Here is a 27,765-nt window from a genome sequence, read left to right on the forward strand (position 1 = left end):
TCACACGATGGCTCTTTCCCTTCTCTCCCTCAGTTCTGCAGCCTCTTGTACCCACCAAAAATCCTCCGTCCTCCATGGAGCCTCTTAAAAGCCTCTCCAATGAATTGGGGAGAGCTACAAAACACTGTGGGGTGTGTCTTATGGGGTTGCAGTAAGAGGTGGGAATCACCCAAAATTGGGTAGAGGAATCTTGCATTGCCTGTGCGATATCCTTGATTTTGATGAGTCTCCCCTCCCGTTGCACAACTCACAGTTTTTGAGAAGGTCCCCCTGATTCTTTGGAGAGGCTTTTAAGGGCACTCAAGGAGCAGGGGAGAGAGAGAACAACCTTGCCTTCCACTCATGTAACACTGGGTTCCGTCCTATGTTTCTTTCTCTTCAGAAATGGCAAGATTTTGGGACATATTTTTTAGAGCTCCACCAGATGAGCGTTTTATTGCACGCTCGTTATTGGGCACTCATGGATTTCTGCAGGTCCCTCTCACAACATCATCTGCCTCCTGCACGCCTCCCACCCCTTCTCGCCTAATTCACACAACAAAACAAGCAAAACACCCCAGTAAGTCCGACTTTTTTTTTGAGACAGAAGTTGGCACAATCTCCTGCGATGTGTTGGAGAAGCAGTGTGATCAAAACGGCCCACTGAATGGACCATGTGCAGGTTGTTTACTTCCTCTTTCAAAGGAGGAAGTAATGAGGGACAAACACATGGGCAGAGGAGCGACAGTAAGCAAACGCGATTTTCCTCTGTGTGATGACGCTCCTACACTCCTGAAAATAAAACAGTGGCTGGCATGTGACTAATTTTGCTTAATTTCTTGAAGCAGTATTTTTAGTCCTCATTCTAGGATTAAAATAGAATGAAATAGAGCAAAACACCAAAGCTCTGGAAGTCTAAGTTCCATAATAAGATCTCTCCCTCCTCCTTGCATGGTTGCTACGCCTTGTGTTCTCAGGGCATTTCACAAGGTTTGGCTAAGTTTGGTGCCGTCTGGGTTTTAGGTAAATAAATGCAAAGGCTTCCAAGAGCAGGGCAGAAGAGAAGAATCCTTGGCAAAAAGGCTTAGATATTACCCAAGCAGCTGAACAGAGTAGGCTGTGTCTGGATGTTTAACTTGATTGGTTGGAGATGATAATAATTGTTTTGGGCACATACCAGTGCTTTATTGTAAGGGATCTGCCAGTAAGATAAACACACACACACACCCCACCCATCTACACTTACACTGAATGTGGTAATGTGAATCAGAAGAAGGAGCTAAGAAATAAAATATATTCATTGTCTAAATTACACACTCAGCTATATATTTTTAGTATACAATATTCAGTCACAATAAAGAGATACATAGATTGTAAATTGCTTACCATTTTAAACAAAACTCACCGTAGTCACTTTATCCATCACAGAATTCAGGATATTGCCTCCATTGGCTGTCATAAGCACATCAGATTTATTGTTATCAGAAATATTTTCTGCAGTTTGAACACTGGGTGTTGGAAAGGTAAATTCATGTATCCTGGACTCAGATGATAAGCAGAGCTGATAGGAATATGGCAATGTCCCTTCCTCATAATTCGGTGGGAATATCACAGCATTGTTTGAACGGGGGACAGGACCAAAACACTGTAGGAATTTGGGATTCCCCGACTGTCGAAGCTTCATCGTAATCACAAGAGTCACCGTCAAGAGGAATAAGAATGAAATCAAAGCCAAGGCAAGTACCAAGTAGAACTGGAGATCAGACGGATTCTCTGAGCCACTGAATTGGTTGTTCATTTCCGGAAGGGCCTCTTGGAAGTTTTCGGCAAAGACCAGGTTGAGACTCACGGTGGCAGAGAGTGGTGGCTGCCCATTATCCTTTACTAAGATTACTAGCTTCTGCTTCATGGCATCTCTTTCCGAAAACATCCGTGATGTCCTGATCTCACCGTTATGGGACCCGATTGAGAAGAGCCCTGGCTCAGTGGCTTGCAGCAGATAGTACGAGAGCCAAGCGTTGTGTCCGGAGTCAGCATCCACGGCCACCACCTTCGTCACCAGATAACCCTCCTCTGCTGAGCGCGGCACCATCTCAAACATGGCTGATCCCTCTACCCCTTGAGATGGATAAAGGATTTGAGGGCTTTTGTCATTCTGGTCCAGGATAAACACTGCCACTGAGGCGTCACTGCTGAGGGGTGGGGAGCCGCCATCCTGTGCCCTCACTACCAGTCGAAACTCCCTGCATTGTTCATAGTCAAAGGAGCGCTGAGCATAGATCGTGCCCGTTTCAGAGTTGATGGAGAGGTAAGACGAGAGGGGTAGTTCCTCAATGGTGCTGCTGAGGATGGAGTAAGTGATTTGAGCATTGCGGCCCAAATCTGTGTCTAAGGCTTTGACCTTGAAAATGGAGGAGCCCGAAGGATTGTTCTCTGGCACATAGGCAGTGTAAGAGGATTTCTCAAAGGCAGGGGAGTTATCATTAATATCGGAAATCTGTACTGAGATGGTTTTGTCTGTGGAAAGAGGCGGTGCCCCATTGTCAGTGGCTGTGACAGTGATATTGTATTCTGCAGTGTGTTCTCTGTCCAAGGAACCTTCCGTAAGAAGCTTATAGAAGTTATTGGAGGTTGATACTATTTTGAATGGCAAAGCATCTTTTAAATGGCAAGTAACTTTCCCATGATCCCCAGAATCTCTATCGTTTACATTGAACAGGGCTATCAGAGTTCCTGTTGCAGAATCTTCAGGTATTGGGCTGGATAAAGAGGCAAGAAGAACTTCTGGGGCATTGTCATTCTCATCCAATATCTTTATTTCAATGTTACAGTGAGCCACTAATCCACCTCCATCTCTTGCTTCTACTGCCATCACGTATTTCTCAGTTTCCTCGAAGTCCAGGTCTCCCCTAACTGTAATTGTCCCATCTTCTGGATCCAAGTAGAATTTCTGACCAGCACTTCCAGGGATGTTGCTAAAGCCATAGCTAATCTGGCCATAAGAACCTTCATCTTTATCTGTGGCTTTCACTTGTATTACTGCAGATCCACTTGGGGTGTTCTCTCTCAGGTTCACTACATATTTGTCTTGAGTAAAGACAGGTGGGTTGTCATTGGCATCAATGACACTAATCCATATTTTGGCTGTCCCAGTTTTGGGAGGCTTCCCTCCATCCAATGCTGTAAGGATTAAATGGAAACTGCTTTCACTTTCGCGATCCAGATGTTTGTTCAATAGTAATTCCACGTATTTATTTCCATCTTCTCTCTCTCTAACTTCCAGAACAAAATACTGGTTTATGCTAATGTGGTAATCCTGGAGAGCGTTCATCCCGATGTCAGGATCCTCAGCTTGTACAAGGGGAAATGTGGTTCCCAGTAAGGAAGATTCACTTATTTCTAGCTTGATATCATCTTTTATGAAATGTGGTGCATTATCATTAATGTCCTGTATCTCAACAGTTACATGAAGAATACTTATAGGGCTTTCAAGCATCACTTCAAAACTGATGGGGCAGAATGCTTTCCTCCCACACAATTCCTCCCTGTCAATCCTGTCATTTACATATAGATTCCCATTTTCTGCACTAATAGTGAAATGTTGCTTTTTACCCAAAGAAAGGATATGCAGATTGTGATTATCTTTTTCTTCATCATTCAGCCTCAAATCTTTGAAAAGATTTCCCACAACTGAACCCTTTTCCATTTCCTCAGGGATTGAATACTGAATGTGTTCCGAAGAAACCTGGCAGAACATAGACAGTAATAAGAGGAGAGGTACTTGCCTTCTTACTGAACTGGTGTTGTCTTTGTTCTTGCCTTCCATTGCACTTGCTGAAAAATATGCTTTATCCTTGTTTTGTGTATTCAGATGATCACATATTAATCATTGTTTTCTGCTGAATTTGTATATGTTGCAGTTTCTCAGCAAAAAAAAGTGTTTGCGTGTCCCCATGCTCTGCTCTTTCTCAGATCTGCTGTCTGTGACTGAGCCATCACACTGCGGGAAGCATCATTTAGTGGATTCCCAGGAAGTCTGTGAATACTATGTTGGACAACAGCGGCACTCTGAGTCTCAGATGGAGAACTACAAGAAGTGTCTTAAACATACAACATGGAAGGTTTGCTGGGTTTTTGTTTGTTTGTTTGTTTGTTGACGTTGTTGCTGCTGATGTTTGAGAAACAGCATGTTAAATCTTCTGTGGTTTGGTAAATAATATATCATTATAATTTTGTTTGTGTGTTTTGTCAAGGGTTAAAGCTATACCTTCATTAGAAAGAATAGAAAATGGAAATAATAATTTCATTTTTCTTCTTCTATGCCTTATTACTGTGGAATTCTTGGTCCTCAAGGCTTTTAAATTAATTTTATTTATTATTGCATTTATATCCCACCTTTTTTCCTCCCAGGAACCCAAGGCAGCGTACATAATACTTCTCCTCTCCATTTTATCCTCACAACAACAACCACCCTGTGAGGTGGGTTGGGCTGAGAGCCTGTGACTGGCCCAAAGTCACCCAGTAGGTTTCCATGGCTGAGTGGGGACTAGAACCTGGATCTCCCGACTCCCAGTCCGACACTTTAGCCACTACACCACACTGGCTAATGATATAAAAAGGATATAAACTGATTGTTTGGATGACTGAATGAGATATTTCCAGCACTTACAACTTTTGGCAGGTCATTTGTATAACTTTCTCACTCTTCTCTCAATGGGTCTAGAATAACAATACATTTAAAATACTTAAGAAAGGTTACTGTTTTTAAGTATAAGCCTAAGAGTCTCAAAATTAGTTTGCCCTTTTATATACTAGATTAATTTCAGATGTTGTAGGGTATCAAATTAGGCTTTGCTAATGTGTATAAACTTTGCAGATATTTCCAGCCAAACTCAGCTGACTGATGAGTGTAACTGCGTAATAACACATTTGCAAACCTGTTTTAGTACTTTGAAACTACATTTGTGGATCTATGTAGACATAGACTGTGCAGATAGAAATGTATATTCATCTCTCTTTTGTACTCCCCCCCTTTTCACCAGCTACCTTTCTCGAAGTGTGCCAACAGGACACTTTGTGAAAACTTTGGGAATTACAGTATAAAACAGATATTCCTCCTTAATGTATTATATTATATATATTAACTTTATTAGCTGAATAAACAAAGGTCAGAAAGCTAAACAGTGGAGTGCTAGATAATGGACCCATTCAGAAGACACCTTAAACCATGGCTTTAACCATGGTGGTTAAGCTAGAAAGCCAGACTGTGTTCAGAAGACATCTTAAACCATGGCTTTAATCACGATGAATAAGGCTTTTTGCTTTATTCACCTTGGTTAAAGCTGTGGCTTAAGGTGTCTTCTGAATGGGGCCAATGTAGGGGAGTATTAAAACAATACTTGTCAAGACATCATATATTGCTACCTTGTCAATCTACATTTTTATGAAAAGTGCATACTATGTGGATGATCAAAATCTTGAATATCCTGAAAAAACTGAATATACTAGAATATTTATATACTTTTTCTGAATTTCTTGATAATATCTAAGACACACCAACATATTACTAAATTGATTATAACAACATTTTAGCTGCATAAGGCAGTGGCATCATTCAACTCAGTGTCTGCTTAGTGATAAAGCCTTTGCATTGCATGTGCAAGTTACCTAGTTCAGTGAATGGCACTTTAATGTAAAAGCTCTCAGGAAACAGAAGAGGTCAAGATCTTTGACAGCCCTTTCTAGCCAAGCTTGATAACACAGACCTAGATAGATAATCGATCCTTTACTTTACTCAGCATAAGTGCTAAATCTATCCATGTAGTGGAAGAAAATGTAATGTAGACAGAACAGCAACACTCATATATTTTGTGGAAGCCCTTTTGCTCCAAGAAATATGTTGACATCTAAGTATGCACTATGCAGCACAATCCAGAACATGTCTACTCAGAAGTAAACAATTGAGTTAATGGGTCTTACTAGTAAATAAGTGTGCAAAGGATTAGAATATGAATGATATTCATAAAGTGAAAGTGAAACAAATATTGCAGTACAGAGGATGGTATCTATTTGATAGACATAAAAACATAATGAAATTAAAAGTATTCTCTCTCACACTCTATTTTCTTTAAAACAAAATAATGTTAGCTTCACTACAGTCACAAGACTACTTCAATGGGCCACTACAGATCTACATGGTGCTTTTTTGGGTGTGTGGGTGTGTGTGTGAGAGAGAGAGAGTTTAAACACCTCAAAGTCCTGGCTTCAGTAATATTATATATCAAGCAAAAAGTATAAAACGTATATAAAATAAAGGCTAATCTACAATCCACATTTCCCTAGAAACCAGCAATAAACAACTTGGTGCCCTAGAGATGTTTTTGAGTACAACTCACATCATTCCCAACCAGCATGGCCAAAGGGCAGGGATAATGGGAATTGCTGTGTAAAACATATGGAAAATACCTACCTCTGCTGAATACCACCTACTAGCGAGAATAAACCCGAATTACACAATTAAGAATATTTCCATTTAACTGGGAGTAAAATATTAAGGAAAATGCAATGCAAATGAAATAATCCCTGAAAGGGAAATTTACCTTGTCAACATTGTTTACTGCATTGCCTGTGAAAGCAACACCAGATTTCTCTCCAGTAAGACTATTCTCAGCAATCTGAACATTGGGAGTCAGGAAGGAAAACTCATTTTTCCTGGATTCTGAGGAGAGGCAAAGCTGGTAGGAATAAGGCAAAGTCCCATCTTCAAAATTAGGTGGAAACACGGCACCGGCCTTGGAATGGGGAACGGGACCAAAGCACTGCAGGAACTGGGGATTCCCTGAGTGTCGCAGCTTCGTCATAATGGCCAGAATCACTGTCAAGAGGAAGAGGAATGACATCACAGCTAAGGCCAGCACCAAATAGAACTGGAGATCGGACTGATAGTCGGAGCTGCTCGGCTGGTTTTTCATCTCGGGAAGGGCCTCCTGGAAGTTCTCAGCAAACACCAGGTTCAGAGTAGTGGTGGCCGAGAGAGGCGGCTGCCCATTATCCTTCACCACAACCACTAGTCTCTGCTTCACAGCATCTCTCTCCACAAAGGCCCTTGCTGTCCTGATCTCACCAGTGTGAGAACCGACAGTGAAGAGCGCTGGCTCCGTGGCTTGGATCAGGTGGTAGGAGAGCCAGGCGTTGTGTCCAGAATCAGCATCCACGGCCACCACCTTTGTCACAAGATAGTCCGCCTCGGCCGAACGAGGCACCATCTCAAACAAGGCTGAGCCTTTGGCTTCTTGTGAAGGGGACAGGATACGAGGGCTGTTATCATTCCGATCCAGAATGAACACCCTCACTGTGACATTGCTGCTGAGAGGGGGAGAGCCAGCGTCTTGGGCCTTCACTTGCAGCTGGAACTCCCTGAATTGTTCATAGTCGAAGGACCGCTGGGCGTAGAGTGTGCCCGTCTCGGAATTAATGGAGATATAGGAGGAGATGGGGAGCTCCTCAATGTTGCTGTTGAGGATGGAGTAGGTGATCCGTGCGTTTTGGTCCACATCTGGATCAGAGGCTTTCATACTGAAAATGGAGGCTCCGGAAGGATTGTTTTCTGGCACATAGATGCTGTAGGAGGATCTCTCAAAGGTTGGAGCATTGTCATTGATATCAGAGATCTGTAGGGAGATGGTTTTGTGTGTGGAAAGAGGAGGGATCCCTTTGTCAATGGCTGTGACTGTAATATTATATTCAGGAGCTCTTTCTCTGTCCAGAGCACTGTCTGTCAGGAGCTTGTAGTAATTGTTGGATGAGGGTAGAATCTTGAATGGCAAATCATCTTGTAAATAGCACGTAACCTTTCCATTTTCACCAATATCCTTGTCATTTACACTAATGAGAGCAATTAAGGTTCCAGTCTGAGAATCTTCAGGAACTGGACTGAACACAGAGGCTAATGTAACTTCTGGGGCATTATCATTCTCATCAAGGACAGTTATTTCAACTTTGCAATGTGTTACTGATCCACCTCCATCTTTTGCTGCAACTGTCATAGTATATTCTTCAGTTTCCTCAAAGTCCAATGGCTCCATAAGAGTGATTGTGCCATTGGTTGGATCCAGAGTAAATTTCTTGTTGGCATTCACTGGTATGTTGCTGAAATGATACCTGATTTGGGCATATGATCCTTCATCCTTATCAGAGGCTACAATCTGAAGCACCAGGGAACCTACAGGAGTATTTTCCTTCAAACTGACCTGGTACACCTCTTGAGTGAAGATGGGTGGGTTGTCATTGGCATCAGTGACATTAATCCATATCTGGGCAGTCCCTGTTTTTCTAGGTTCACCCCCATCCAGGGCTGTAAGGATCAAGTGAAGGCTCTGTTCACTTTCCCTATCAAGTGGTTTCTGCAGCACTAAATCTGCAAATTTATTTTTCCCCTGATTCTTTTTAACATCCAAGGTGAAGTAATGATTGGTGCTTAGCTGGTAATCCTGAAGAGAATTCATCCCAATGTCTGGATCATTTGCTTTCCCAAGGAGAAATCGGGTGCCTGGTAAAGTAGATTCAATTATCTCCAGCTTGATTATGCCACTGAGGAACTGTGGTGCATTATCATTAATGTCCTGTATCACTATGCTTATATGGAAAACATTTAAAGGATTTTCAATCACTACTTCAAAATTGAGAAAGCATTGCGGAGTTGAGTCACATATTACCTCCCTGTCGATCCTGTCATTCACATAGAGGTTTCCGTTCTCTGCATTGATACTGAAATGGTGCATTTTAGCCACAGAGACAGCATGCAGATTGCGCCTTGGTAGTTCCCTGGCATTCAGCCCCAGGTCCTTGGCCAGATTCCCCACAATGGAACCCTTTGCCATCTCCTCAGGGATTGAATAGCGAATCTGCTCTGAGGCAGCCCAGCAGGAGAACGAGAACAGTAAGAGAAGCGGTACTTGCCTCGCCAGTGCCCTGCCACTCTCTTCTCCCCTTCTCTCCATCTGGCGCTATGAGAATTGGCTGCCTCCTGCTTCCAAGGCACTTCAAATTCCCACCAGGGTGCAGGGAATCTCCCTTAGGAAGGAGAGGAGCTCACCTGTCTCCTTAACCCTTTTTCAGGCCGCGGCAGTTTGTACCTTCCCTTCTCACCCTTGTCTTGGTGATCTCTGTCCCCGATCTGCTCCGCAGCGATGAAGCAACGACTCTGTAGGAAGCATCACCAGTGGATCTCCTTCGGCCTGTCTCCGGCTTCCGCACTGGCCAACAGCGACACTGTGAGGCTCAGACGGAGAACTGCAAGCGATTCTTTCTCACTCCGTTTTAAACAGAAACACAACTCTGGTGTGATCTTACTTTGGTGTGTGAGGAAGGAACGCAGTATGAAGAAAATCTATTTCCAGGACAGTTAACTCTTGGTTTGGTTTGTTTATGTGTAATTTCTAGTATACGTTTTTCGAGATACTTTTATTTATGCTAATGAGTTTTGATATAATAATTAATATAAGGGTGCTTCCAAATGAGGGGTTGTTGATTAGGGTTGGATTTTTTTTTAGGGAAATGGGTGGGTGGGGGTAGGAGGTGAGAGGAGGCAGAGGGCAAGATGCAGGCGATGTGAGAGCTCTAAGTGCATTGGGTCAGGCCTGAAGTGGGCTTTGCCCAACTTGAATTGGTCCTCCTTAATCAAGAAGGCGGAGTTTTTCTTTCAAACTTGCCCCTGTCCTCACCCCATCCCTGCTGATGAATCTCACTATGGGAAATCCCCTGACTTCTACATTCCTCTGCTGAGGTATGGAGGAGCATTCAAAGATGTTATGCCTCATATGCGGTCTGAACTGGTAGAGATTGACCATCCCAGTAAGAATCATGCCAGAGTTGCTTGATGGTGCATTTTTTTCCTGGGCACATTCAGTAAGCCGGGCTGCTTCCACACTAGCTGTTTTCTTCAGCATGGAGCTCCTTTGTTCATGCAGTTGCTATGGGCAATCCAGATGACATGGCTGCAGTGTTTTCCGTGTTGCGATTTTTCTGACTTACAATTTATTTATTCATTCAAAACATTTCTTGGTCACCTTTCAGGACTACTGCAACCTTCTTCTCACTGGCCTTCCTTCTTCTCACATCAGTCTGTTGGTTTCTGTTCACCACTCTTCTGCTAAGATCATCTTCTTGGCTCGCCGCTCTGACCATGTAACTCCACTTCTGAAATCTCTTCATTGGCTTCCAATTCACTTCAGAATCCAATATAAACTTCTCCTGTTGACCTACAAAGCTTTTCACTGTCTAGCTCCTTCCTATCTCTTCTCTCTCATCTCACACTATCGCCCCGCTCGTGCTCTTCGCTCCTCTGATGCCATGTTTCTCGCCTGCCCAAGGGTCTCTACTTCCCTTGCTCGGCTTCGTCCATTTTCTTCTGCTGCCCCTTATGCCTGGAACACTCTTCCAGAACATTTGAGAACTACAAGTTCAATCGCAGCTTTTAAAGCTCAGCTAAAAACTTTTCTTTTTCCTAAAGCTTTTAAAACTTGATTTTGTTCTGACTTTATACTGTTAGCTTTACCCTACCCAGTGCCTGTTTACCCTACCCTGTGCCTGTTTGCATTCTCTTCCCCTCCTTATTGTTTTATTATGATTTTATTAGAATGTAAGCCTATGCGGCAGGGTCTTGCTATTTACTGTTTTACTCTGTACAGCACCATGTACATTGATGGTGCTATATAAATAATAATAATAATAATAATAATAATAATAATAATAATAATAATAAAGTCCTTGCAAGGCAATTGATAACTATAAAATACCCAAAAAATTACCAGTTGAGCCACTCTGAACTGGCAAAGTGCTACTGAAGCACCTGGCAGAGGAAGGGTCTGCAAGGCAGTTTGTGACGTGGCTGGCTGGCGATTCCCTGCCATTTCTCGGTTGCACAGCCAATGAGGCACTTTCTGCATTACTTTTAAGCAGCATTTGCTCTCCTGCCCATTAAGCTCCAAGAAAAACAAGAGCTCCTGCAATGACTGAAAAAGCTCCTTCTCTGTCTATTGTTTTTTTTTTTAAAAAAAGCCCAAGTGCAATCATTCAGAAATATAATTCCTGTTGCTGTAATGAAAGTCAAGCAATTGCAGTAATGGAAAAAAGAAGCATTTAAGCGTAATTATGGAGCAATTTCATTATGCCAGTGGTTCGTACAATGATGGAAACCTGAGCACAATTTCCAGGGAGTAAGTCCCATTGCATCAATGTGGACTCACGTCTGAGTCTTACTTTTGTTTCTGTCACAGTGATGGGAATTGCAGGAATGCAATGCGGAATACAGCACTATGTGAAGCAACTTGAATGTAGAGCTTCCCCTTCTCCATAAGGAAATGGTTCCATGTGTGGGTTTAACATAAACTGACATTGTGTATAGAACTGACTGAATGGATGCCCGAGAGGAGGTGTGCGCTCACTCACTGGCAGGCTGAATGGCAAGGGGAGAAACGGTGGGAGATGTATTGCCAGAAGAAGGCTTCAACATACACTTTCCCCACGGAGTCTATTACAATATTTGTATACCTCTAATAGCTCCAACACATTTTTCTATTTTCTAACCCACAATTCTTAACATGTAGTCAGGTAGTCACCACGTTTAGTACCCAAAGCCTTTCTTAATTCAGTAGCTGTTGCTGTTGTTATGATAGCTCCATGAATATGAATGATACTTTACAGAATAATAAACAAGAAGTCAATTTGCTGCCCTGAAGAATTTAAAATCTAAAATGCAACAAAGGGGAGGCAACAGACTTGTGAAGTTTCCTGAACTTATAAAGTTAGAAAAGACAAGCCTTTGCAACACTTGCTAGACCAGTCAACCCAAACCTGATGTTCTCCAGATGTATTGGAACTACAAATCTCAGAAAACTGGACCAGATTGCCAACGCTTTTACCATTCTCAGTACTTTTCCTGCAAAAATGCAGATATCCGAACTGCTGGACCAAAAGTGCAAGACAATTGCTTTGAATGCTATTTTAGGCCCTTGACATGAGTAAAATTAGTGAGCTACATTTTTAAAGTTATATTGCTTCCTTTATAAAATTTTTGTTTCTAATGGCAATATGTTAATTTTAGATATTTTAGCCTATGGACAAATATGAGCAAGCTGTATCTCAGGATTGCTGCAGCAGGCAAGAATATGGGTGAAATCCAGTTCTGTGTAAGCGGAAGGCAGCTCACACGATGGCTCTTTCCCTTCTCTCCCTCAGTTCTGCAGCCTCTTGTACCCACCAAAAATCCTCCGTCCTCCATGGAGCCTCTTAAAAGCCTCTCCAATGAATTGGGGAGAGCTACAAAACACTGTGGGGTGTGTCTTATGGGGTTGCAGTAAGAGGTGGGAATCACCCAAAATTGGGTAGAGGAATCTTGCATTGCCTGTGCGATATCCTTGATTTTGATGAGTCTCCCCTCCCGTTGCACAACTCACAGTTTTTGAGAAGGTCCCCCTGATTCTTTGGAGAGGCTTTTAAGGGCACTCAAGGAGCAGGGGAGAGAGAGAACAACCTTGCCTTCCACTCATGTAACACTGGGTTCCGTCCTATGTTTCTTTCTCTTCAGAAATGGCAAGATTTTGGGACGTATTTTTTAGAGCTCCACCAGATGAGCATTTTATTGCACGCTCGTTATTGGGCACTCATGGATTTCTGCAGGTCCCTCTCACAACATCATCTGCCTCCTGCACGCCTCCCGCCCCTTCTCGCCTAATTCACACAACAAAACAAGCAAAACACCCCAGTAAGTCCGACTTTTTTTTTGAGACAGAAGTTGGCACAATCTCCTGCGATGTGTTGGAGAAGCAGTGTGATCAAAACGGCCCACTGAATGGACCATGTGCAGGTTGTTTACTTCCTCTTTCAAAAGAGGAAGTAATGAGGGACAAACACATGGGCAGAGGAGCGACAGTAAGCAAACGCGATTTTCCTCTGTGTGATGACGCTCCTACACTCCTGAAAATAAAACAGTGGCTGGCATGTGACTAATTTTGCTTAATTTCTTGAAGCAGTATTTTTAGTCCTCATTCTAGGATTAAAATAGAATGAAATAGAGCAAAACACCAAAGCTCTGGAAGTCTAAGTTCCATAATAAGATCTCTCCCTCCTCCTTGCATGGTTGCTACGCCTTGTGTTCTCAGGGCATTTCACATGGTTTGGCTAAGTTCGGTGCCGTCTGGGTTTTAGGTAAATAAATGCAAAGGCTTCCAAGAGCAGGGCAGAAGAGAAGAATCCTTGGCAAAAAGGCTTAGATATTACCCAAGCAGCTGAACAGAGTAGGCTGTGTCTGGATGTTTAACTTGATTGGTTGGAGATGATAATAATTGTTTTGGGCACATACCAGTGCTTTATTGTAAGGGATCTGCCAGTAAGATAAACACACACACACACCCCACCCATCTACACTTACACTGAATGTGGTAATGTGAATCAGAAGAAGGAGCTAAGAAATAAAATATATTCATTGTCTAAATTACACACTCAGCTATACATTTTTAGTATACAATACTCAGTCACAATAAAGAGATGCATAGATTGTAAATTGCTTACCATTTTAAACAAAACTCACCGTAGTCACTTTATCCATCACAGAATTCAGGATATTGCCTCCATTGGCTGTCATAAGCACATCAGATTTATTGTTATCAGAAATATTTTCTGCAGTTTGAACACTGGGTGTTGGAAAGGTAAATTCATGTATCCTGGACTCAGATGATAAGCAGAGCTGATAGGAATATGGCAATGTCCCTTCCTCATAATTCGGTGGGAATATCACAGCATTGTTTGAACGGGGGACAGGACCAAAACACTGTAGGAATTTGGGATTCCCCGACTGTCGAAGCTTCATCGTAATCACAAGAGTCACCGTCAAGAGGAATAAGAATGAAATCAAAGCCAAGGCAAGTACCAAGTAGAACTGATTCTCAGATCCGTTGGACTGGTTGTTAAATTCCGGAAGTGCCTCTTGGAAGTTTTCGGCAAAGACCAGGTTGAGACTCACGGTAGCAGAGAGTGGTGGCTGCCCATTATCCTTTACTAAGATTACTAGCTTCTGCTTCATGGCATCTCTTTCCGAAAACATCCGTGATGTCCTGATCTCACCGTTATGGGACCCGATTGAGAAGAGCCCTGGCTCAGTGGCTTGCAGCAGATAGTACGAGAGCCAAGCGTTGTGTCCGGAGTCAGCATCCACGGCCACCACCTTCGTCACCAGATAACCCTCCTCTGCTGAACGTGGCACCATCTCAAACATGGCTGATCCCTCTACCCCTTGAGACGGATAAAGGATTTGAGGGCTTTTGTCATTCTGGTCCAGGATAAACACTGCCACTGAGGCGTCACTGCTGAGGGGCGGGGAGCCGCCATCTTTTGCCCTCACTACCAGTCGAAACTCCCTGCATTGTTCATAGTCAAAGGAGCGCTGAGCATAGATCATGCCCGTTTCAGAGTTGATGGAGAGGTAAGACGAGAGGGGTAGTTCCTCAATGGTGTTGCTGAGGATGGAGTAAGTGATTTGAGCATTGCGGCCCAAATCTGTGTCTGAGGCTTTGACCTTGAAAATGGAGGAGCCCGAAGGATTGTTCTCTGGTACGTAGGCAGTGTAAGAGGATTTCTCAAAGGCAGGGGAGTTATCATTAATATCGGAAATCTGTACTGAGATGGTTTTGTCTGTGGAAAGAGGCGGTGCCCCGTTGTCAGTGGCTGTGATAGTGATATTGTATTCTGCAGTGTGTTCTCTGTCCAAGGAACCTTCCGCAAGAAGCTTATAGAAGTTATTGGAGGTTGATACTAATTTGAATGGCAAAGCATCTTTTAAATGGCAAGTAACTTTCCCATGATCCCCAGAATCTCTATCGTTTACATTGAAAAGGGCTACCAGAGTTCCTGTTGCAGAATCTTCAGGTATTGGGCTGGATAAAGAAGCAAGAAGAACTTCTGGGGCATTGTCATTCTCATCCAATATCTTTATTTCAACGTTACAGTGAGCCACTAATCCACCTCCATCTCTTGCTTCTACTGCCATCACGTATTTCTCAGTTTCCTCAAAGTCCAGATCTCCCCTAACTGTAATTGTCCCATCTTCTGGATCCAAGTAGAATTTCTGACCAGCACTTCCAGGGATGTTGCTAAAGCCATAGCTAATCTGGCCATTTGAACCTTCATCCCTATCTGTGGCTTTCATTTGTATTACTGAAGATCCACTTGGGATGTTCTCTCTCAGGGTCACTACATACACATCTTGAGTAAAGACAGGTGGGTTGTCATTGGCATCAATGACACTGATCCATATTTTGGCTGTCCCAGTTTTGGGAGGCTTCCCTCCATCCACAGCCATAAGGATTAAATGAAAACTGCTTTCGCTTTCATGGTCCAGATGCTTGTTCAGGACTAGTTTGGGATATTTATTTCCATCTTCTCTCTCTCTAACTTCCAGAACAAAATACTGGTTTATGCTAAGGTGGTAATCCTGGAGAGCATTCATCCCGATGTCAGGATCCTCAGCTTGTCCAAGGAGAAATGTGGTTCCTGGTAAGGTAGATTCACTTACTTCTAGCTTGATATCATCTTTTATGAAATGTGGTGCATTATCGTTAATGTCTTGTATCTCAACAGTTACATGAAGGATATTCATAGGGCTTTCAAGCATCACTTCAAAATTAATGGGACAGAATGCAGTTTCTCCACATAATTTCTCTCTATCAATCTTGTTATTTACATATAGATTTCCATTTTCTTCTGTGAAATATTGCTCTTTACCTAGAGAAAGGACATGCATCTTCTGATTTCCTATGTCTCCTGTATTAAGTCTGAAACCCTTGGCAAGATTCCCCACAAGGGATCCCTTTTCCATTTCCTCTAGGACTGAATATCGAATATGCTCTGAAGCAGTTTGGCAAAACAAAGAAAACAATAGGAAAAGTACTTGCCTCCTTACAGTACTTTCTTTGACCCTGCTGTCCATTCCACTCCCTGAGAAACGTTCTTTATCTTTGTTTTCTGTGACCAGACAAGCAGAGAAGAATCAAATCCCCATAAAGAATCAGAAATACTTGATTAGAGAGTATGAACAATGTCACTGGTTTCTGCTGAATTTCTGAATGTTGCAGTAGTTTTCTTTTCCCAGCAAAAGTGTTTGCATGTCCCTGGGTTCTGCTCTTCGCAGTCTGTGACTGAGCAATCTCACTGCAGGAAGCATCATTTAGTGGATTCCCAACAAGTCTGTGAATACTATGTTGGCCAACAGCGGCACTCTGAGTCTCAGGTGGAGAACTGCAAGAAGTGTCTTCTCTTTTAATCAAACGACATGGAAGGGATTTCTTTCTATTTTCATCCTTACGGAATCCATTCTGAGACAAAGTATGCCAAATGTCCTGCGATGTGGTAAATCACTTATTTTTAGATTTTGTTTGCGTTTTGGTCAATAGGAGAAGCAGCAAACAACCTTGATTAGAAAAAGTACTAGTAGAAGCAAACAATACTACATTTCCATGTTTCTGTTCTACATCTTCTTAAAGTGTTATTGGTGCCTCCTTAAGGCTTTCTGGTGGAGATAAATGGAATGAATGATGGAAGGAATATGAGACTTCCTGCACTCCCAGTATTTTCCAGGAAATTCTTGTAATTTCCTCAAACTCTCCCTGAGTGCTAAGGAATACCCAAGAAATCGTAAATTTTTGAAATAAAAATGCAAGTACCTGAAACACTATTCTGTCTATTTCATATGCTGCTAGGGTCATTTCACAAATTATACAATAGCAAATTTGGCAGTGTCCATGTGTGCACATTTTCAAGAGAGCGGCAGACTAACTGAGCTGACCAATTCGTGTGTCTCTGTACTGACACATTTGAAAACCTATTATTGCTGCATTGAAACTTTACATTTGTATTTGCAGTGGAGAAGGACTTTTTAGCCCTAAGCGTAATGCCCCCCACCCCCGGGCACCTTATGTGTATTACTTCAATACACATTTGGAGTGTATTGCACAGTTAACATTTCTCTTCTCCCCTCCCTGTCATTCCATGCTTCACAACTGGTTCTACATTCCTGATTTGGAAAAGCAAACACAACAAAACCCTGTTTGCCAACCTGGATAGACAAAAAAGAAATAACCTGAGCCCGTGCAGTTTTGCATTTTAAACATAAATCACAGCATTAGCATGACTACAGGAAAGAGATGGAGTTTCTGTTGCCTTGATTCTAAATACATTTACTTCGGAAGAAGCACCATTTTGCCACAGAAAAGAATAATATATTTCAAAAGTAGAAATAATAAAATGAGCATGTACAACCAGGTACATGCCCAGTCAGCTGCCCACTAGCCCTAAAATGTTCAAGGCGAAAGGATGCTGAGGTGAGCCATGTCAGTGTTGGTGGGCCCCAGCATGACCTTGCCAGCCTAGATGCTGATGCAGGACCTGATTGCCCCTGCGCCCATCCCCTGCTGCTCTCTGGGGGGGGGGGGATCTACACTACTGCTTTTAAAGCGCTTTAAAGCGCTTTGAAAACGTTTTGAAACCTGTATATGCAGTGTGTCCTGGGCCCCAACAGTTTCAAAACTGTTATAAAGCACTTTAAAGCAGTAGTGTAGATCCCCCCTCAATGGTTGGTTGCCCCATGCCCCGCAGGGCCCCTGGCCTTCGGCCACAGGATCCAGCCCTAGCTGCATCCGTGTGTATTTGAATGTGTAGGTCATCTTAGGTACAGGCATAAATATGTGTGAAGTGGTGCTCAGAAGCCATAGATTCTGGGTTTCAATGTTATTTCATTTGGATTTATAAAGTTACTTTAAGGAAGCCTTCAGAATTACTGTGCAAGACAGATTTTTCTCCCTAATGTATCACAGTTCAGCATTTTTCCTGTACTGTTATTCCACCAAAATGGTCCCTGGAAATGTTGTCCTCACCTTGTCAGCCAGTGTATTACTGGGTACCTGGATGCTTCAGCGCCAATTGGTGCTGTATATAAGTGAGACCCTACAAACTTCTGGGGTTGCACCTGCTTCTCTTGATGTACTTGGCTGATCTCATGATACAGTTCAAGCTAATGAGCATGCAACAGTAAGCCTTCAAGCTTAACATCACGTAAGTGTCATCCTTAAGGAAGACAGCAGATCATAAATGGAGAATGTTTTGTCTTTTTATATGGATTGTATTAAATGAGCAAAGCAACACCCAGTTTTCAATTAATGAATCACAATATTAAATCCTGAAACATCTCTTGGGGATCAGTGAATGGGGCGATCTTGGGTTTCCCCTTCTGAGCTCATAGCAGTGTCTATAGCCATAGGATTGCTTTGTTAAGTTTCACAACACAGTCAAATGAGTACTGGAACTGGCTAAAATAGAACTTCATTTTTACGGAAAGGCCTAAAACTCCTAGCTTCTGCACTTTATAATCAACTTCAAACACAGAGGCGACGTAAAACACCAATACAACTTTTCAAGGTAGAATATAAGATGAGTACAAGATCAAAACTAGTATTTCCATATTACTTGTGGTAAAGGACTATGGAATATGCAGTTCAAATAATCCTCAGAAATGAAGCTTACCTTGTCAACATTCTCCATCTGAGAATTTAAATTGTTTACTGCCCTGTCAGTGAAAGGCACAGAAGACTTCTCTCCACTAAGAATATTGTCTGTAATCTGAACATTGGGAGTCAGGAAGGAAAACTCATTTTTCCTGGATTCTGACGAGAGGCAAAGCTGGTAGGAATAAGGCAAAGTCCCATCTTCAAAATTAGGTGGAAACACGGCACCGGCCTTGGAATGGGGAACGGGACCAAAGCACTGCAGGAACTGGGGATTCCCTGAGTGTCGCAGCTTCGTCATAATGGCCAGAATCACTGTCAAGAGGAAGAGGAATGACATCACAGCTAAGGCCAGCACCAAATAGAACTGGAGATCAGACTGATAGTCGGAGCTGCTCGGCTGGTTTTTCATCTCGGGAAGGGCCTCCTGGAAGTTCTCAGCAAACACCAGGTTCAGAGTAGTGGTGGCCGAGAGAGGTGGCTGCCCATTATCCTTCACCACAACCACTAGTCTCTGCTTCACAGCATCTCTCTCCACAAAGGCCCTTGCTGTCCTGATCTCACCAGTGTGAGAACCGACAGTGAAGAGCGCTGGCTCCGTGGCTTGGATCAGGTGGTAGGAGAGCCAGGCGTTGTGTCCAGAATCAGCATCCACGGCCACCACCTTTGTCACAAGATAATCCGCCTCGGCCGAACGAGGCACCATCTCAAACAAGGCTGAGCCTTTGGCTTCTTGTGAAGGGGACAGGATACGAGGGCTGTTATCATTCCGATCCAGAATGAACACCCTCACTGTGACATTGCTGCTGAGAGGGGGAGAGCCAGCGTCTTGGGCCTTCACTTGCAGCTGGAACTCCCTGAATTGTTCATAGTCGAAGGACCGCTGGGCGTAGAGTGTGCCCGTCTCGGAATTAATGGAGATATAGGAGGAGATGGGGAGCTCTTCAATGTTGCTGTTGAGGATGGAGTAGGTGATCCGTGCGTTTTGGTCCACATCTGGATCAGAGGCTTTCATACTGAAAATGGAGGCTCCGGAAGGATTGTTTTCTGGCACATAGATGCTGTAGGAGGATCTCTCAAAGGCTGGGGCATTGTCATTGATATCAGAGATCTGTAGGGAGATGGTTTTGTGTGTGGAAAGCGGAGGGATCCCTTTGTCAATGGCTGTAATGGTGATATTATATTCAGGGTTTTTTTCTCGGTCCAAGGGACTGTCTGTCAGGAGCTTGTAGTAATTGTTGGATGTGGGAAGAATCTTGAAGGGCAAATCGTCCTGTAAATAGCAAGTAACCTTTCCATTGTCACCAGTATCTTTGTCATTTACATTGATCAAAGCAATCACAGTACCTGAGAGAGCATCTTCAGGGACTGGGCTGAACACAGAGGCTAACATCACTTTTGGGGCATTATCATTCTCATCAAGGACAGTTATTTCAATATTGCAATGTGTCACCAATCCTCCTCCATCCTTTGCTTCTACTGTCATAGTATATTCTTTTGTTTCCTCATAATCCAACTGCTCCATAAGATAAATTATGCCGCTGGTTGGATTGAGGCTGAATTTCTTCTGCCCATTCACTGGTATGTTGCTGAATTCATATCTGATCTTGGCATTTGTGCCAATATCTTCATCAGAGGCTACAACCTGAAGCACCAGGGCCCCTATAGGAGTATTTTCATGTAAACTGTGCTTGTAGACATTTTGAGTGAAGATGGGTGGGTTGTCATTGGCATCAGTGACATTAATCCATATCTGGGCAGTCCCTGTTTTTCTAGGTTCACCTCCATCCAGGGCTGTAAGGATCAAGTGAAGGCTCTGTTCACTTTCCCTATCAAGTGGTTTCTGCAACACCAATTCTGCATACTTATTTCCATCTTTTCTCTCTCTAACTTCCAATGTGAAGTACTGATTGGAGCTCAGCTGATAATTCTGGAGAGAATTCACCCCAATGTCAGGATCTTCAGCTTTCCCAAGAAGAAAACGGGTGCCAGGTAAAGTGGATTCAATTATTTCCAAATTAACAATGTCACGGAAAAATTGGGGTGCATTGTCATTAATGTCCTGGATTATTGCAGTTAAATGGAAAATATCACGAGGATTTTCAATCACTACTTCAAAATTGAGAAAGCATTGCGGAGTTGAGTCACATATTACCTCCCTGTCGATCCTGTCATTCACATAGAGGTTTCCGTTCTCTGCATTGATGCTGAAATGGTGCATTTTAGCCACAGAGACAGCATGCAGATTGCGCCTTGGTAGTTCCCTGGCATTCAGCCCCAGATCCTTGGCCAGATTCCCCACAATGGAACCCTTTGCCATCTCCTCAGGGATTGAATAGCGAATCTGCTCTGAGGCAGCCCAGCAGGAGAACGAGAACAGTAAGAGAAGCGGTACTTGCCTCGCCAGTGCCCTGCCACTCTCTTCTCCCCTTCTCTCCATCTGGCGCTATGAGAATTGGCTGCCTCCTGCTTCCAAGGCACTTCAAATTCCCACCAGGGTGCAGGGAATCTCCCTTAGGAAGGAGAGGAGCTCACCTGTCTCCTTAACCCTTTTTCAGGCCGCGGCAGTTTGTACCTTCCCTTCTCACCCTTGTCTTGGTGATCTCTGTCCCCGATCTGCTCAGCAGCGATGAAGCAACGACTCTGTAGGAAGCATCACCAGTGGATCTCCTTCGGCCTGTCTCCGGCTTCCGCACTGGCCAACAGCGACACTGTGAGGCTCAGACGGAGAACTGCAAGCGATTCTTTCTCACTCCGTTTTAAACAGAATCAGAACCCTTAGCATTGTTCTTATCCCATTGATTTTGTTCTGACTTTTCCAGACTGGATAATGGGTTCCTTGTATGTGTTTTCTGCTTGTTTCCAAAGAATTTCTTTGTATAATCAAAAATGTTTCACAGTATAATCAAGTAATTCAAATATTTGTAATGCAAACCTTTAAGGCAAACTTACTCAGTCACTGATCTCATGCTGATACGTAAGTGACCCCTCTAATTATTCAGAGTAATGTTATAAGTTGGCAAAGGTCTTGACTCTCCTATTCACAGCCAAAAGAAATCAAGTTGTTTTTATACATTACTATAAAACTTTAATAAACCACAGTATGTTCAATTAGAACACTCAAATAGCTTGATTTTGTTGCTGGCACCCGTTTCTTCGTTACTCTCTCCCCCATTTCCCTAGAAATATAAAATACTATTCTTGGGGAAAATGGAGAGGGGAACAGGTAGCGGAGGGCTCCTGTTCTGACAGGAGAGGCCTGTGGTCCCAGACTTGGTTGCAAAGGAAGCTCTGTGTAGCTGAGAAGTCTCCCAGCATGGCCTGCTTTAGTGTGTGGCACATTGTTCTTTCAGATGTGACTCCTTTGCTATTGCGTAACCAAGGTAAGGATTTTGGGGATTTAAATATCTTCTCACAAAGGTTGATTTTCCCATAGTCAATTACTCTAAGGAGCAATGAGGCGGATTGTGAAAAGGGAAATAGCTTCAGAAAAGCGAATGACAGAAGCTCTCTCTTGAATTTAGGCATAATATCAGCTCCCACATAAGTCAGTCTGTCTGTCTGTCTGTCTGTCTCTCTCTCTCTCACGCACACACACACATGCACACAGACTTTTCATAAAAGTCATGATAGATATAATTGTTCCAAAACCATATTCTAGTTACAGTGGAATCCTGCATCTTAATAGCAAACTCATTCTCTGAGGATACTTATACAGCCCAAATTACACCATCCATGCACAAGAGAGAAATATCAATAGCCTTAAGGTAACCAGAAAAAGTCCTTTAGGAAAACATGCTCAGAGGCCATGGAATACTGAGTGAATGGCAAAATATGTGGAGGTGTGAAATGGAGCATCCTAGAAAGATGACGAGAGTGACTAGCCAGAACACTGAAGAGGAACACTTGCACTAGGCTCAATGTGCATGACTTGGGCCCCCACAATTTGCAGCATTGCCCATTACATGGCGAGAGCCTATTGAAGACACTTGTGTGTCTGCAAGGTCTGTGCAGACCTTCAGCTTAATATGTGGAGGTCAGGATCAGGGGAACTGGGTGAGATCCTGTCCCCCATTAAGATGTCAAGTCAATGTTTATATGAGGGAAGGGAAGGCTGGCATGGTTGGGCATGTGTTGAGGGACCCACGCCCCAGCAGGGGCCCACTGACAAGAGTCCCCTGGACTTGCGCCTCCTCTTCACCATTGCAACCTGTTTGTTCCCCTCCTCCCTCTCACTCTGGCCCAGACAATAGCGATGCTGAGAAGAAGGAGCAGGAGATGCCACTGCCTGCTTGCTCCTCGGCTCTCTTCCTGTCAAGCAAAGAAGTGGTAGCAATGATGAAAAAGAAGATCAAGAGCAAGAGACAGTGGTGCTGAGAAGGCAGACTCACAGAGGGTGGGGGTGGGGGGCATTGAGTGTCTCTTGCTCAAGGCCCTTAAAAACCTGGATCCGGTACCGAAAAAGGATGCCAGGGCGAAACCTAAGAAATTAAACATATTAACTGCTCTGGGTGCTTCCAGAGGGAGGGGTCATAGCGCTAACAATGAGAAGACTTTGTGCATCTATGCATAGAATCATAGAATAGTAGAGTTGGAAGGGGCCTATAAGGCCATCGAGTCCAGCCCCCAATCTTTTCTTACTTCATCGATTTTCCGTGATTAGAAAAAATGGAAGCAGTGGAAAAACATGTGAAGGCTATGAGTGGAAGACCACGATGTTAAATTCTGTGAAACAGGCAAGGGGATGGAATGATCATAGAATCATAGAATCATAGAATAGCAGAGTTGGAAGGGGCCTACAAGGCCATCGAGTCCAACCCCCTGCTCAATGCAGGAATCCACCCTAAAGCATCCCTGACAGATGGTTGTCCAGCTGCCTCTTGAAGGCCTCTAGTGTGGGAGAGGCCACAACCTCCCTAGGTCACTGATAAAAGCCTGTATGGAGATTATAGACTCAGCCACTTAGTACAATATTTATTGTAACATTTTTAATCTACTCTCAATAAAAAAGATGCATACACTTAAAGTTGGTACTAAGGGCTCATCTACACCAAGCAGGATATTTCACTATGAAAGCAGTATGGAAGCGGTATATAAAAGGTAGGATCCACACTACTGCTTTACAGCGGTAATGAAGTACACTGACAATTGTTGGGGCCCATGACACATCTACACCAAGCAGAATATAACACTATGAAATTGGCATGAAAGCAGTATATGGTATTTGTCATGGGTCCCAACAGTTGTCAGTGCACTTCAGTACCGCTATAAAGCAGTAGTGTGGCTCCTGCCTTTTATATACCACTTTCATACCACTTTCATAGTGGAATATCTGCTTAGTGTAGATCAGCCCTAATATTCTGTGTTGGAGTAAGTTCTTCCAATTGCTTTTGGGTGAACCACACCATCTAGACCCATTTCCATCCAGTTTCAAGCCCGTATTTGGGAGTGAAATGTCCTTGGTCCTACTGATGGATGGCCCCTGTTGGGAGAGAGACAGACGGAGTGCAAGCATTTTGATTCTCTTCGACATCTTTTGGCAGCTTTTGATAGTATATCAGCCATGCTATCTGATTGGGTACGGGAGGCACAGGGTCGGTTTCAGAAAGTGGCACTGGATAATTTCTGCTGAACATTTCTAGTTTGTCAACTACAACCATTTCTGAATGGGGAGTCTGGCCATTATGATTCCTGTTCTGGTATCATTCTGGTTAGAGAAGTATAATGCATTGCATGTGGAGGCTGGCTTGAAGATGGCTCAGAAGCTTCAGCTAGTACAGAATGTGGTGGCCAGGACTATAACTGGTACAGCCAAGTAGAGGCATTATACACTGATTCTCAAAAAGCTGCACTGGATGCTTATTTGCTTGGAATGCAATTCAAAGTGCTGGTGCCCATCTTTAGAGCCCTAAATAGCTTGGAACTGAGGAGAGTTCTCTGTATCGGAGTACCTCTGCCTATACCTGCCTGCCCACACCTTAAGGTCATCAGGGGAAGCTCTTCTCCAAACACCCATGATGTGACAACAAGGGAGAGAGCTTTCTCTACTGTGACATCTTAATTGTGGAACACCCTTCTCATGGAACTGGCGAAGACATTATAATATTTTGGGGTATTACGTCAAATTCTATAAGTTTTACTGAAGCACTTTAGACTGGGTAATTAAGGGATTTGTAATTATATTCTTGTATACTGCTCTGGTATCATAAGAAGCATGGTGGCGATAATGAAGTTAATATATCACACAAACGTAAACTCACCATAGTCACCTTATCCATCTCAGCATTTAAGAGATTGCCTCCATCGGCTGTCAAAAGCACATCAGACTTATTGTCACAATCAATTTGAACTCTGGGTGTTGGAAAGGTAAATTCGTGTATCCTGGACTCAGATGATAAGCAGAGCTGATAGGAATATGGCAATGTCCCTTCCTCATAATTCGGTGGGAATATCACAGCATTGTTTGCATGGGGGACAGGACCAAAACACTGTAGGAATTTGGGATTCCCCGACTGTCGAAGCTTCATCGTAATCACAAGAGTCACCGTCAAGAGGAATAAGAATGAAATCAAAGCCAAGGCAAGTACCAAGTAGAACTGGAGATCAGACTGATTCTCAGATCCGTTGGACTGGTTGTTAATTTCCGGAAGTGCCTCTTGGAAGTTTTCGGCAAAGACCAGGTTGAGACTCACGGTGGCAGAGAGTGATGGCTGCCCATTATCCTTTACTAAGATTACTAGCTTCTGCTTCATGGCATCTCTTTCCGAAAACATCCGTGATGTCCTGATCTCACCATTATGGGACCCGATTGAGAAGAGCCCTGGCTCAGTGGCTTGCAGCAGATAGTACGAGAGCCAAGCGTTGTGTCCGGAGTCAGCATCCACGGCCACCACCTTCGTCACCAGATAACCCTCCTCTGCTGAGCGCGGCACCATCTCAAACATGGCTGATCCCTCTACCCCTTGAGACGGATAAAGGATTTGAGGGCTTTTGTCATTCTGGTCCAGGATAAACACTGCCACTGAGGCGTCACTGCTGAGGGGTGGGGAGCCGCCATCTTTTGCCCTCACTACCAGTCGAAACTCCCTGCATTGTTCATAGTCAAAAGAGCGCTGAGCATAGATAGTGCCCGTTTCAGAGTTGATGGAGAGGTAAGACGAGAGGGGTAGTTCCTCAATGGTGCTGCTGAGGATGGAGTAAGTGATTTGAGCATTGCGGCCCAAATCTGTGTCTGAGGCTTTGACCCTGAAAATGGAGGCGCCCGAAGGATTGTTCTCTGGCAAGTAGGCGGTATAAGAGGATTTCTCAAAGGCAGGGGAGTTATCATTAATATCGGAAATCTGAACTGAGATGGTTTTGTCTGTGGAAAGAGGCGGTGCCCCGTTGTCAGTGGCTGTGATAGTGATATTATATTCTGCAGTGTGTTCTCTGTCCAAGGAACCTTCCGTAAGAAGCTTATAGAAGTTATTGGAGGCTGATACTATTTTGAATGGCAAAGCATCTTTTAAATGGCAAGTAACTTTCCCATGATCCCCAGAATCTCTATCGTTTACATTGAAAAGGGCTACCAGAGTTCCTGTTGCAGAATCTTCAGGTATTGGGCTGGATAAAGAAGCAAGAAGAACTTCTGGGGCATTGTCATTCTCATCCAATATCTTTATTTCAATGTTACAGTGAGCCACTAATCCACCTCCATCTCTTGCTTCTACTGCCATCACGTATTTCTCAATTTCCTCAAAGTCCAGATCTCCCCTAACTGTAATTGTCCCATCTTCTGGATCCAAGTAGAATTTCTGACCAGCACTTCCAGGGATGTTGTTAAAATTATAGTTGATGTGGCCATTTGAACCTTCATCTTTATCTGTGGCTTTCACTTGTATTACTGAAGATCCTCTTGGTGTGTTCTCTCTCAGGGTTGCTACATATACGTCTTGAGTAAAGACAGGCGAGTTGTCATTGGCGTCAATGACACTAACCCATATTTTGGCTGTCCCAGTTTTGGGAGGTTTCCCTCCATCTAATGCTGTAAGGATTAAATGGAAACTGCTTTCACTTTCGCGATCCAATTGTCTATTCATTATTAATTCTGCATATTTATTTCCATCTTCTCTCTCTCTAACTTCCAAAATAAAATACTGATTCATGCTAAGGTGGTAATCCTGGACAGTGTTCACTCCAATGTCAGGATCTTCAGCTTGCTCACGGAGAAAGGTGGTTCCTGGTAAGATAGATTCACTTATTTCTAGCTTGATGTCATCTTTTATGAAATGTGGTGCATTATCATTAATGTCCTGTATCTCTACCGTTACATGGAAAATATTCATAGAGTTTTCAGCCAACACTTCAAAATTGATGGAACAGAATGCAATTTCCCTACATAACTCCTCTCTGTCAATCCTCTCATTTACATATATATCCCCATTTTCTGTACTGATACTGAAGTATGGCTTTTTACCTAAGGAAAGGATATAGAGATTGAGATTTGCTGTGTCTACAGAATTCAGTCTTAAATCTTTGGTAATTCTCCCTACAATGGAACCCTTTTCCATTTCCTCAGGGACTGAATACCGAATATGCTCTGAAGCAGTTTGACAGAACAAAGACATGAAGAAGAGGAGAGGTACTTGCCTTCCTACAGAACTGCTGTTATCTTTGTTCCTACCGTCCATCCCACTTGCTGAAAGCTGTGCTTTATCCTTGTTTTGAGTGATTGGACAGCTGAGGAGTTTCAAATTCCCAACAGGATAGAGGAATACACAATAAACAATTTGTTGAATTTGCAGTGTTTTGCTTTTCTCAGCAAAAGTGTTTGCGTGTTCCTGTGCTCTGCTCTTTCTCAGATCTGCAGTCTGTGACTGAGCAATCACACTGCAGGAAGCATCATTTAGTGGATTCCCAGGAAGTCTGTGAATACTATGTTGGCCAACAGCGGCACTCTGAGTCTCAGGTGGAGAACTGCAAGAAGTAGCTTCACTTAAAAATATATATATGTGAAAAAACCAACCCAACATGTAAGGGCTTTATTGACTTCTCATCCTAATGTATAACAAAGACAACCATTTCTCTAATATAGAATGTGTAACTTTTTCTGGTTTTGCAAAAGACAGGATTTGTTTTTGTTTCGTCAGTACCATCAGGTAGGACTCAGCTTCTTTGAAAAATTGCAGATATTAGTACTAGTAGAGAACAAGCAATTATGTATTTCTATATTTATCTCTTGCCTGTTTTTCAAGAG

The 27,765-nt window shown here is 43.2% G+C and overlaps 2 protein-coding genes across 14 annotated transcripts in view; both read right to left on the minus strand.

The window, feature by feature from the left end:
* Positions 1-27,765, minus strand: part of LOC134401297 (protocadherin gamma-C5-like) — a 298,584-nt gene that overhangs the window by 143,087 nt on the left and 127,732 nt on the right. The window contains exon 1 of one of the 13 annotated variants that reach the window (XM_063130083.1): positions 24,791-27,490. The exons of 9 other annotated variants lie outside the window; for them this stretch is intronic. In XM_063130083.1, the coding sequence (XP_062986153.1) occupies positions 24,791-27,199 (2,409 nt within the window). In that variant the 5' untranslated portion in view covers positions 27,200-27,490. Of the gene's footprint in view, positions 1-1,384; positions 3,896-6,578; positions 9,059-18,549; positions 21,051-24,790; positions 27,491-27,765 lie in introns of those variants that run through there. 3 more of the 13 variants (XM_063130074.1, XM_063130084.1, XM_063130077.1) reach the window with 3 other exon arrangements.
* Positions 13,535-16,151, minus strand: LOC134401293 (protocadherin gamma-B1-like). The gene has a single exon (XM_063130059.1). It carries the CDS (start codon positions 15,959-15,961, stop codon positions 13,553-13,555), a length of 2,409 nt encoding a protein of 802 aa, XP_062986129.1. The 5' UTR covers positions 15,962-16,151; the 3' UTR covers positions 13,535-13,552.

The sequence above is a fragment of the Elgaria multicarinata genome, chromosome 7 (assembly GCF_023053635.1).
Source record: "Elgaria multicarinata webbii isolate HBS135686 ecotype San Diego chromosome 7, rElgMul1.1.pri, whole genome shotgun sequence".
NCBI lineage: Eukaryota > Metazoa > Chordata > Lepidosauria > Squamata > Anguidae > Elgaria > Elgaria multicarinata.

Bases quoted from the DNA above. Each gene is read 5' to 3' on its own strand.
- LOC134401293 (XM_063130059.1), bottom strand. From the start codon at position 15,961: ATGGACAGCAGGGTCAAAGAAAGTACTGTAAGGAGGCAAGTACTTTTC.